This window comes from Chrysemys picta, chromosome 4 (genome assembly GCF_011386835.1).
Source record: "Chrysemys picta bellii isolate R12L10 chromosome 4, ASM1138683v2, whole genome shotgun sequence".
In the NCBI taxonomy this organism is placed as follows: domain Eukaryota; kingdom Metazoa; phylum Chordata; order Testudines; family Emydidae; genus Chrysemys; species Chrysemys picta.
In genome coordinates, this window is record NC_088794.1 from 84,972,498 (window position 1) to 84,985,592 (window position 13,095).

At 39.3% G+C, this 13,095-nt stretch overlaps 1 protein-coding gene across 15 annotated transcripts in view; it reads left to right on the forward strand.

Moving 5' to 3' along the window:
- FUT8 (fucosyltransferase 8) overlaps positions 1–13,095 on the forward strand; it is a 246,741-nt gene that overhangs the window by 118,629 nt on the left and 115,017 nt on the right. For 9 of the 15 annotated variants that reach the window (XM_065595261.1, XM_065595254.1, XM_065595263.1 and 6 more), the window contains one exon: positions 10,261–10,684. The exons of 1 other annotated variant lie outside the window; for it this stretch is intronic. In XM_065595261.1, the coding sequence (XP_065451333.1) occupies positions 10,482–10,684 (203 nt within the window). In that variant the 5' untranslated portion in view covers positions 10,261–10,481. Of the gene's footprint in view, positions 1–9,108; positions 9,175–10,260; positions 10,685–13,095 lie in introns of all 15 variants that reach the window. 5 more of the 15 variants (XM_065595255.1, XM_065595262.1, XM_065595266.1 and 2 more) reach the window with 1 other exon arrangement.

The window sequence follows — 13,095 nt, forward strand, 5'->3', positions numbered from 1 at the left end:
TATATGAAGTATCATGTGCTACCAAACCTGACGCAGGTCTCTTGTGTCTCCAATAAAAGGCTCCAGGGAAGCCTTTTCACAGTTTGGTACTGAGTCAATCTGAGTAACTGTTTTCAAAGGATTTATGCAACTAGGTTCTTGGGCATTTTTTGCAGCTTAGTTATGTTAAGTGTTTTTATTCATAGGTTGGGAGTTGTGAAGTTTTGGCAGCTGGGTAGTAGATTGCACATTTGTCCTTTTTTGTTTCTTTGTTTTTTGTTAAAGCTTAGAAAGGTTTCTGCTGTTGAAAAGGGATTTGGAAATATTCCTCACTAGGAAAGGAGGAGACTTTGGCAGCTACGGAGGAGGGGATATGTTAAATCAGTCATTTATCAGGTGAAAATAACATTTTCGAGTGTCATGTACACTGTTTTTTTCCTTTTTATGTTAAAAGTGAAAAGGAGATGAAGGTATGTAGTTTGTCATTACACCTAGTTAATGAGATGTGTGTGTATCTAGGTATCTTAAATAAGGTTTACTTCACTGGACATTTCCTTATTTTTCAAAGATTGCATTAGGTTTGTTTTACACTTAAGCAACCCTGATGTAAAGCTATAAAGTTTTTGCTGAGCTTTCTTTTCAATAGAGGCCATATGGTGAAGAGGGAAGAAGGGGACTGGGTAGGTGGGAGGAGAGGGGGAGTAAAGTTTTCTGTTAATAGGAGAGGGTTGGTAGTTGTAGGTGTGGAGAAGGATTGAGCAGCATATGGAGGGGTGTGTGGATGTGTGTATATTTAGAGATCTCTCTCTCTTTCTCTCTCTCTTTCTGGAATGCTCCAGTACCTACATTCTTTTGGGAGTGGGAAATATTTGCCATTTGTGACTTGGTGTGTGAAGTCCAAGAAAGCAATATGAAGAAATCCCTGAATTATTGTTAATTTATTTAATTTTGGCTGTGCAGCTGGAGACATAAGGAGAGGCAACCCTTCAGTTTCCAGTATGATCTGTCAATTATCGCTTTCACAGTTTTGGGGTATCTATGTTTGAACTGTTCCATGGTCTCCTGAAGGAATGCCCCCTCAGATCTCAGGCCTCAGGTCACCTCTCTGTGCAGGGATTCAGGCCCCTCTCGACCAGAGGTTTAGTCTCGCAGCCCCTTGCACTTCACAGCGTTTGTCCCAGCAAGTCTGACTCAAGTCCAGCCCCTGCACTTTGTGTTCTCTCCAAAGGCTGTGGCCAATGTATGTCAGTGGTTAGTTGTAACCAAGCAGCTCTTCCAAAGCAGAATACATTTTTTGAAGGACAAAAGTATACAGAGATAACACACAAAACAATGACAGGTTTCAGAGTAGCAGCCATGTTAGTCTGTATCCGCAAAAAGAATAGGAGTTCTTGTGGCACCTTAGAGACTAACAAATTTATTTGAGCATAAGCTTTCATGGGCTACAGCCCACTTCTTCGGATGCATAGAATGGAACATATATTGAGGAGATATATATACACATACAGAGAGCATAAAAACTCCCACCTTTTCATGCTCTCTGTATGTGTGTATATATATCTCCTCACTATATGTTCCATTCTATGCATCCGAAGAAGTGGGCGGTAGCCCACGAAAGCTTATGCTCAAATAAATTTGTTAGTCTCTAAGGTGCCACAAGTACTCATATAAATCAATAAAAGGATCTAAACACATATTTAAGCTTACCAGAGACCCCCTCAGCAATCCTTAAGGGAGTTGCTGATAGGTTTCAGAGTCTTTCAAACTACTCTCTAAGGATTTCCCTCTCTTGGTTATCAGGTTGTGTTAGATTGTAGCCAAAGAAGCACCCCCTTCAGTCAGTTCAAGCTCAACTTTCAAACCCCAAATCCCCATCTTTGTTTCCAGGCTTCCTGAAAGAGGTAAAACCAGTTGCTACCCTTGTTCTCCCAGAGATAAGGCTTCAAAGGCTGGGCTTCAGCATAATCAGCCTTGGGACTTTGCATTAATTGTCTCCTAATGATTCAACAGGGACCCCACCCACTGAGCCAGAAACACAAACACATAAAAAACTTATTGATACAAACGTCTATGAATATTTTATGGGTCCCTATTATCTCTCCCATCTTGATATAATAGTCGTTGAAGTTTTTCATGCTTTCAAGGGCTGGCTCAAACATACAGATAATATTCATAAAGTTAAATGTAATAGTCTCAAGATATGCCTGTGTTTCTCATATCTTTCACAGTCAGCATTTACTCCTTGAATTAGTTTGAGTAGCAGCCGTGTTAGTCTGTATCCGCAAAAAGAACAGGAGTACTTGTGGCACCTTAGAGACTAACAAATTTATTAGAGCATAAGCTTTCGTGGACTACAGCCCACTTCTTCGGATGCTGCACAGACCTCATTTTGAGAGATCCATTGGATTACATGAATAGCAGTTGCAATTTGGAGATATGATGGACACAAAAGAAATGGATTAAATATTGAGGATATATATATATATATATATATATATATATATATATATATATATATATATATATATATATATATATATATATATATATATATATACACACACACACATACAGAGAGCATAAACAGGTGGGAGTTGTCTTACCAACTCTGAGAGGCCAATTAAGAGTAATTAATTAAGTAATTAATTGGCCTCTCAGAGTTGGTAAGACAACTCCCACCTGTTTATGCTCTCTGTATGTGTGTATATATATATATATATATCCTCAATATTGATTCCACTCTGTATGCATCCGAAGAAGTGGGCTGTAGTCCACGAAAGCTTATGCTCTAATAAATTTGTTAGTCTCTAAGGTGCCACAAGTACTCCTGTTCTTTTTACGGATACAGACTAACACGGCTGCTACTCTGAAACAAAAGAAATGGCAATTTCTTCTTTCAAGTTGTCTTTGCTTTACCACTTGTGGATACAGCAGCCCCGGTGTGGAGCTGCAGAACTGGCTTGATAATAGAGCTGGTAGGAAACCAAAATTTTCATTCTAAATTGGAATGAAAAGCCAGAATTTTCTGTGAAATGAAAACTCGGAAATGAAAGAATTTTTTTGAACTTTCTTAATGTTTTGTTTTGATAATGTCAAAATATTATTATTGAACATACCATATCATATCAAATATAATGTATTACTATTTTAATATAAAATTTAAAATGAAATAAAAACAATACAGTAGAAACAGAATATTTTTATCTTCTCATCATATTTTGACCTTATAAAAATGAGATAAAACAGCTGAAATGATTTTCAGTCAGCTCTGTTGAATATCCATTGGTGTGGTGTTTGAATAGCTCCATATGAGGATGATGTCACTGCCCTCCTCTATGTAAGGAAATGCACCTCCCACCCAACTGCCTCAGTATCTTTGCTGCAGCAGAGGGCTAATGGAACTTGTCTCTAAGGTCTTCGAGCTAGTTAATTTAATTCTAGTTTGTTCTTCTGGTAGTTGTTAATGGTTTAGTTAGTATAGGTTAGCTTCAAATAGATTTCCTTACTTTTGCTATTAACCTAAAAACAAACTGATATACTACTGTACAGCTTTAAATATTTTTGGTCAATATAGCTATTTATAGATTTTATCTCATGCTTTTTAGCTGTTATATATAAACTATTTATTAAAATGAGCATTCTCTTTATTCATGGAATTGTCTAAACCATATGGCAATAGGGCATTACAGTTTCTGTAAAGCTTGCTAATTATACCACCTGAAAATGTGGCAAGCTTTTTCTGTTTTAAAAAAACAAAAACAAATTACCAATGGTATTTCTTATTGTTTCCATACTGCCACAAAAGAATTTGGTTTTTACTTCAGCACTTTGAATGGATTTTATGTGTGGAAACAAAGATTTTAGAACTTGGTTTAATAAACCTTCTCATTAAAATTAAGATACGGTCAGTGTTCTTATATTGTATCATTAACTGTTGTTCTCTCTCTTGCACTCCAGTAACTAAGTGATAGGCATAGCATGAAATCCAGACTTCATTAAAGTCAGTGGCAAAACTCCTATTGATTTCAGTGGGGCAAAGATTTCACTATAGGTGTTTCAGGTATTTAGAAGAATTTGGTTTTTATAACTACTAAGAATGGATAAGAATTAGGGCTGTCTAAGGCCATGTCTACACTTACTGGGGATTGACACTGCTGTTATCGATGCAGCGGGGGGTCAATTTAGCAGATCTAGTGAAGACCTGCTAAATCGACTGCAGAGTACTCCACTGGAATGAGAGGATTAAGGTAAGTCAATGGGAGAGTGTCTCCCAACGCAGTAAATTGACCTAAACTATGTTGACTCCAGCTACGTTGTTCACGTAGCTGGAGTAGCATAATTTAGGTCGACTTACCACGGTAGTGTAGACAATGCCTAAGGGATGTAACTATAAGTAATAGAATAAACTATTAGTGAAGTACTTTAAATGTCAACATTGTTAATTGTCATCATTGACATCAGAGTTAGTACCTACTGAAATGAATGGGGCAATTCACACCTCAAAGTAATTGTCTCAAGTGCACTGCAAACTCGGGCAGACATTGCTTCATCGATTACACTACTACTCTCTAGCTGGCATACAGTGATGTTACAATACTGTTAAGAATAAACATATTGTATCGCATAAATGCTCTCTAAAGATGCTCACCAGCTATGATGAGAAGAAAAACACTGTCTCTAAGAAAAAAGAAGAACAGGAGGACTTGTGGCACCTTAGAGACTAACAAATTTATTAGAGCATAAGCTTTCGTGGACTACAGCCCACTTCTTCGGATGCATATAGAATGGAACATATATTGAGGAGATATATACACACACACATACAGAGAGCATAAACAGGTGGGAGTTGTCTTACCACCTCTGAGAGGCCAATTAATTAAGAGAAAAAAAACTTTTGAAGTGATAATCAAGCTAGCCCAGTACAGACAGACAGTTAGATAACAAGTGTGAGAATACTTACAAGGGGAGATAGATTCAATGTTTGTAATGGCTCAGCCATTCCCAGTCCTTATTCAAACCGGAGTTGATTGTGTCTAGTCTGCATATCAATTCTAGCTCAGCAGTTTCTCGTTGGAGTCTGTTTTTGAAGTTTTTCTGTTGTAATATAGCCACCCGCAGGTCTGTCACTGAATGACCAGACAGGTTAAAGTGTTCTCCCACTGGTTTTTGAGTATTTTGATTCCTGATGTCAGATTTGTGTCCATTAATTCTTTTGCGTAGAGACTGTCCGGTTTGGCCAATGTACATGGCAGAGGGGCATTGCTGGCACATGATGGCATATATCATATTGGTAGATGTGCAGGTGAACGAGCCCCTGATGGTATGGCTGATGTGATTAGGTCCTATGATGATGTCACTGGAATAGATATGTGGACAGAGTTGACATCGGGGTTTGTTACAAGGATAGGTTCCTGGGTTAGTGGTTTTGTTCAGTGATGTGTGGTTGCTGGTGAGTATTTGCTTTAGGTTGGGGGGTTGTCTGTAAGCGAGGACAGGTCTGTCTCCCAAGATCTGTGAGAGTAAAGGATCATCTTTCAGGATAGGTTGTAGATCTCTGATGATGCGCTGGAGAGGTTTTAGTTGGGGGCTGAAGGTGTCTCTAAGAGCATTTTGAAAGAATCAGTTCCCAAACAGAGAGGACTGATATATGGATCTGATTGATAATCAGACTTTTTCATCTGTCATCTGTTATTGCATAATTGGTTTTTTATATTGTTTTAAATCTTAAGGATCTTGAGTGTATCCTTGTCTGGATATGGTACTCTCCATTTTGCAGGAGATACCACTGAGGCATCAGTTAAAAAAAAAAAAATCTTATCACTTAACCTTTGTCAGTGTGTGTTCCTTAAGTTTTTCATTGAATCTTGCCTTGTAGCAGTAAAAATTCATTCCTTGTCTCTGACACCAGAGTCTTTAAAGATTAGCTTTTCCCCTGGGTTTCTGACCATAGTCTTTTTTTCCCTCTGTGATCATAAAGCAAATTCCATAGTAAATTGGATAATTTTCATCATCTAATGAAAGCGCCTCAGGGGTCCGTATATATTTTTAATTGTATTCTAATCAAATACATTTGTGTAACATTTTGAATCAGTGCATATATTCTGTTGTGAGATCGTATAATGAAAATCCATCTTGCAATGGATGTTTGCAGTGGAGGTAAGGAGGTAAAATTAGAGTCCCAACTAAAACCTTAAAAGCCTGCTGTCAAGTCAAATGTAGGCCAGAAAAGCAATATAAATGTTTTAATTGAAATAAAAAAATTACAGTTGAAGCAGTTTTTTTTAAATTAATATATGTTCCCCTGTGGAATTATGGTAGTACATGAACATCTGAAATAAACTTGGCTTGAAATTGACTGGCCTCATATCTATTTCCAAGTTCAATAGAAAAATAAACTAAATTTTAAAATTCACTTTGAAAAATCTAAAGTGGTGTTAGTAAGGCTTTTTTTTCTTAAAGGCATTAAAATCTGACAGTGTCCTCTCATTTCCACAATTAGCTATAGATGCAGAAAACTACCTTTTCTGATCAAGACTTTTTTTCTAATCTAGTTTTATTTTATAGAGTTGTAGTTTTAGTGTTAGCATTGTTTATTTGTGACTGTTGTTTCAAACTTTTTTCTGCATTTAGTACGTTTGTTTTTTTTTCTTACTGTGTGCACTGTGGCATAGTGACAGGAATTAAGACAAACCTGAAAGACATGCTTATTTTCTTGTCTGGCTAAGCAAGGGTTATTTGTGCAGCCATTGTGTCAATTCCTTCATGCCCCAGGCTCAGAAAGAACAAACTCTAGGTCTTCTTTCTAAAAAAATCACTAAAAGCCAACTCCTTAGATTCATCTGAGGCAACTGAATACTCTGGAGGCAGAATGAAGGCATCAATGCTGGGAAAAGGCAACAGAGAGTGCTGTGGCACCTTTAAGACTAACAGATGTATTGGAGCATAAGCTTTCACCCACGAAAGCTTATGCTTCAATACATCTGTTAGTCTTAAAGGTGCCACAGGACTCTCTGTTGCTTTTTACAGATCCAGACTAACATGGCTACCCTTCTGATACAATGCTGGGAATAGCACCATCCTGTGTATCTGCTGCAAGGGTTCTATCTGGGACTGTTGATGCCATGGTTTCAGCACTAACTGGTTTATGCCACCTCCACTTAAGTTAGCTAGGGCTTCTGAAATTGTTGCTAACAACATTGTCAGCTTTTCAGTCCCTGGAGTGGTTCTGGTTCTAAGGGTTTGATGAACCCCTTCTTCTAACTGGGATGTTGTACCTCCATCAGAAATAGTGGTGCAGTCAAGTCAACGTTTCTAGTAGGCCTGGGTTCCACACTTCTCTGCCCTCAAGCATAAAGGCAAGAACAATTAGGTCTTCAAGGCATTTTCTGTGCCAATGATCCATTCCTCCTTTAGCTAGAAAAAGTAGTCATGGAAGCATAGGTCCAGGAAGCGCAGAGGGACTTCAGAGATGTCAATTCTGTCTTCCCCAATGTTAAAAAGAAACTAATCTGCAACCCTGTCTTGCCCTCCAGTCTCTCCTAAGCAGACAGGGAGGCTACTTCTTCCCTGGTGTCAATGTTGCTGCAAGCTCTTCTGGTGCTACTGATTCCCTGGACTCAATTTGACTGTCCTCTGGAGGAAAGAAATCTTATTGTGCCAGGGCTGCTGGTTATCTGGTCAGGGGGAGTCTTCCTTGGTTCTAGGGAAGGTTGTCCCAGTTGACCTTGGTGTCTTCCGGCTTTGAGACTTACCTGGACAGCTTGTAGAACAGTAAATATGAGATCTGGTCCCCCTCTGGTCCTTCTAGGAACTTTCTCTATCAAATTCATTAGGCTCATTGGGTGAATTTAATCCAGCCCACTTTACCTGGTCCTATAATCCCTGGATGAGATGGATTTATTGACAATCTTCTATGCCATCTGTTTCTATATGGTGCCCAGGGTCTTCACCAAATATTTTCCCCGGGTGGCTTCTTATCTATGGTCTGAGCTAATTCTTAAATGCATGAATTTAGATGGCCATCTGATTGAAGCATACTTTTGTCAGGCTTTGAAAAACTTGATCAAAAGTACTTTGTAATTCATTTCAAACTCTGGACATCCTGTTATATTGGGGAAAAAAGTCTTCTGGTATCCACTCAGATGATTTATTTTACTAGCGCTATATCAAACTCAGTTCATGTCTTTTTTTTTTTCTATAGGAGAGGTTTTTTTTGGATGTGTCTCAAGGCCTATTTACCTTAAATGAAAACCTGTGTCAGACAATGAGGTTCTTCTTCCATCTGATAGGCCTCATGGCACCCTCACCATATGTGATACTTTATGTTCACCTTTGGATGAGGTCTTCCAACTTTGTCTAGCTCAGAACTTTACTCCTAATGTGGATGATGTGTATGCTTACCTGACAAAGATCCTTGAGTTTCTAGAGTGATGGGAATTGGTGATCACTTGCTCAGAGATGAGGCGCATAGGGGAGGAGAAACTACTTATAAAAAAAATATTGACAATGGTTAGGCTGCTGGTGCATTGAGACCATTACCTAGCATGCTGACCAATATTGTCTCATTAATTCTTTATATTCTGTCTATCCTTGTACTCTGTCTGTTGTCTCTTGTCCTATACTTGGATTGTGAACTGCTTGGGGTAGGGACCATCTTTTTGTTCTGGGTTTATACAGAGCCTAGCACAATGGGGTCACGATCCATGACTAGGGCTCCTAGTCACTGCAGTAATAAAAATAATTAATACACTATTGCAGGACTGCTTTAGTAATGTCTTTGCAGCTATGAGGTTTGAAGGACCAGAGCAGAAACTGGACCTTATTGATTCACTCTTCCTCAGGAGGAACAACCAAAAGATTTATGGAAGCATAAATGTCTCCCCAGATGCAATTTGCTTTTTTGCCATGACAAAACAAAATATACATAATATAAAGCTACCTTAGAAATGTGTAGAAAATTATGGACTCCTAATGCGCGATTCTGAAATTGTCTTGTTCAAGGAAAACTGATCTGCACATTGATTTGTCTCACCAAAGACCCCTTAAATAGGCTGAGAGGGTTACTAGAAACCTTTTTCATTTAAGTGCTACTCAGTTGTCAACTGCTAACTATTAATCCTGTTTGTCTAGATCTGCCATCTGCTGGTTGTCTGAAACGTAGTAAGATGAAGGTTTTGTGCCACACGCTCAAAAAAGGTGAGAAAGCTCTGTCAGGTTTGGTGGCAGTTAGTAGTTTTCATGTTACCTTGAATTACATGGATCTGGAAGCCAATGGTGTCCACATATCCTTCGTTCCTGGATGAGTATGTGGGTTATTACATGGCAGAAAAACATTCCTTTCAACTTAGAATGGTGACTTTTCCCTTGAAGTTGGCAGAGCCACAAGGAGACCATCATCGAAGGAAGGTGAAAAAAGAGATTAGTCAGATAAATGTTTGAGAGTTTTAGTTTAGATGGTGGATTTGCAGACTTGAAAGGAGGGAAAAAAGAAAATTCCCAACTGCATAGGAAATACTGATTCCTGACAAGTATCAGAGGGGTAGCCGTGTGAGTCTGAATCTGTAAAAAGCAACAGAGGGTCCTGTGGCACCTTTAAGACTAGCAGAAGTATTGGGAGCATAAGCTTTCGTGGGTAAGAACCTCACTTCTTCAGATGCAAGTAATGGAAATTTCCAGAGGCAGGTATAAATCAGTATGGAGATAACGAGGTTAGTTCAATCAGGGAGGATGAGGTGCTCTGCTAGCAGTAGAGGTGTGAACACCAAGGGAGGAGAAACTGCTTCTGTAGTTGGATAGCCATTCACAGTCTTTGTTTAATCCTGATCTGATGGTGTAAAATTTGCAAATGAACTGGAGATCAAAAGTTTCTCTTTGGCGTCTGGTCCTCAAGTTTTTTTGCTGTAAGATGGCTACCTTTACATCTGCTATTGTGTGGCCAGGGAGGTTGAAGTGATCTCCTACAGGTTTTTGTATATTGCCATTCCTGATATCTGACTTGTGTCCATTTATCCTCTTGCGTAGTGACTGTCCAGTTTGGCCAATGTACATACTTCATTTGTTATTTTAGTTCTGGAGCTGATTGTTTTATTACATGGCATATTTCTAATAAACACGGTTTATTTACTGTGAAAACTTAAAATATTTTCTTTCTTTAGTTGATGAAGGGGTAGAAATGTAATCTGCCAGCTTTCTTGAATGTATATTTACTTTAATTGCAGTCCAATATATTCCATTATTTATAAATCACGTTACTTAATTACACTTGCTTTATTCTTTCTACAGAATATAAAACGAAGAAGCACGTGATACTAAAGCTTTCTACATTCAACATCATAAGGATCTCTCTTAAAGAATTGCTGTAGGACTAACACTGATTATAATTTGTCTTAAACATAATGTGGTGAAACAGAGGAACAGAAGTTGTCCATCTTTGTGCAGACTAAGGAATTACAATGTTTATTTTGTGAGCTAAAACAGTTTTGCAGTGAACTGAGCATCTGAAAATGCGGCCATGGACTGGTTCCTGGCGTTGGATTATGCTCATCCTCTTTGCCTGGGGGACCTTGCTATTTTATATAGGCGGACACTTGGTACGAGACAATGAACACCCAGATCACTCCAGCCGTGAACTATCCAAGATACTTGCAAAGCTTGAACGTTTAAAACAGCAAAATGAAGACTTAAGGCGGATGGCAGAGTCTCTCAGGTAAGTTTAAAAAAAATTATTCAGAAAACCTGTGGGTGATGTCTCAGAAAGTTTTTTGAAGTTTTTTTTTTTATCCCATTGTTTATACACATTTGCCAGATTAAAACCGATTTCATACAAGCATTTTTTTTCTAGTTATTCCTCTATGCACATGGTGGCATGGTTTATTGTGAATGTTCAAAAAATTTAATTGTATGACAGTTACTATACATGATGATGATGTATGACAGTATCAAGACAAATGTAATCTATTTTAATGCAGACTTTGCCCCAGAAGGACATTTTATAGACTATATATGTAACCCTTCTGCCAGATGGAGCCAGCAGCAACAAGGGCCAGGTTCAGTATCTTGGGGTTCCTTTTCAACAATACAACAAAAAACCATCTTGAGCCCCCGCCCAGTGACCTGGGACAATTACACACCACCCCCGGGCGCCTCTAAGAGGCAATACTTCCCATCTCGCAAGCACAGAGTCTGAGTGTAGCAAAAACTTTTAATAAAAGGAGGGAATTAACTCAGCCTGCTCGCCAAGATGTCTTCACGCTCCCCCCCCCCCCCCACACACACACTTAACACAGCTTTCAGGTTTTAGTTTTAGTAAAGGGAAATCATGCCTCACCAATCTACTAGAATTCCTTGAGGGGGTCAACAAGCATGTGGACCAAGGGGATCCAGTGGATATAATGTACTTAAATTTTCAGAAAGCCTTTGACAAGGTCCCTCACCAAAGGCTCTTACGCAGAGTAAGCTGCCACTGGATAAGGGGGAAGGTGCTCTCATTGATTGGTAACTGATTGAAATATAGGAAACAAAGGGTAGGTATAAATGGTGAGTTTTCAGAATGGAGAGAGGTAAATAGTGGTGTCCCCCAGGGGTCTGTTCTACGACCAGACCTATTCAAGATATTCATAAATGATCTGGAAAAAGGGGTAAACAGTGAAGTGGCAAAATTTGCAGATGATACAAAATTACTAAAGATAGTTAAGACCCAGGCAGACTACAAAGAGCTACAAAAGTATCTTTCAAAACTGGGTGACTGGGCAACAAAATCTTTCAACAAGATGAAATTTAATGTTTATAAATGCAAAGTAATGCACATTGGAAAGCATAATCCCAACTATATCTGTTCATTCCGTCTGGGGTACCTGGCACTGGCCACTGTTAGAAGACAAGATACTGGGCTAGATGGACCTTTGGTCTGACCCAGTAGAGCTATTTTTATGTTCTTATGTTCTTAGTGATATCAGCTGTTAGTGGGGGAGCCTCACTGTTGGTGCACACTGGGCAGTCTCTTGCAATAGAGACACTGTCCCAAAGTAGGTCTAATACTTAGACCTAGGTATCAGTGATTTCAGCTCTGCAGCATGTAACAAGACTTTCAATTGAGTCTAAATTAACTCTTTTATTATGCCATGGAGAGAAGAAGGGTCTAATGTCCCCTGCCTAGCGAGTGCTGTTCAGTTGAGGGTGAGTCTCTCAATTGGGGTATGCCAGGTACTATTCTGCTGCCTTCAGTTCACACAACAAGGATAACAACCCTTTATTACTTCTGCCCTAATAACAAGGATACTGGGGATCCAACACCAGGCACAAGTGATCATTTGGGCAAGCAGTCCCATTATGCTGAGCACCTAGGCAGGGTGGGGGTGTCCCTGCAAATGAGATCAGCTTTGAAGTCGTCTTCCACAGCTCACCACTAGATGTCAGGGGAGAGCTCATCCAGACTCTGCTTACAGTAGAAAATTAACTTATTTTAAAATGTAGAATGTTAACTATCAGGGCCGGCTCCAGGCATCAGCTAAAGAAGCAGGTGCTTGGGGCGGCCAATACCAAGGGGCGGCACTCCGGCCGCTATTGGGGCGGCAGGTCCAGGTCTTCGGCGGCAATTCGGCAGCGGGTCCCTCAGTCCTTCTGGGAGTGAAGGACCTGCCGCCAAAGAGTGGAGTGGCGTGATCGTGCTGCCACGGCTTTTTTTTTTTTTTTTTGCCCCTTGGGGCGGCAGACAACCTGGAGGCGACTCTGTTAACTATGTTATAACAAAGATGCCTTCTCTTAAAGATATTTTTCCAAGCATTTGGATTGCTTGTAATTGACATTGACGAGATGTACTATACTGAAGAAATGTTAGTGTTCACATTTTAGAAAAGTAGCAGAATTAATTTGTAATTTTATTAATCTGTGAACAAATTGTGCATAGCATATAAAGTACAGAGAATTCAATACTTTTGTCATCTTTATGATTGAATGGAACAGTGTGTGCAACATGCTGTCAGCTTTAAAGAAATGAAGTGATATTCCTACCCTTAAGCCCTGTTTATACCACGGACATTTTTCAATAATGTCCAGCTGTTACTACCATGTGGAGCAGAATGCTAGTGGAGACTAACTGCTGGCTACCACCATTTTAAC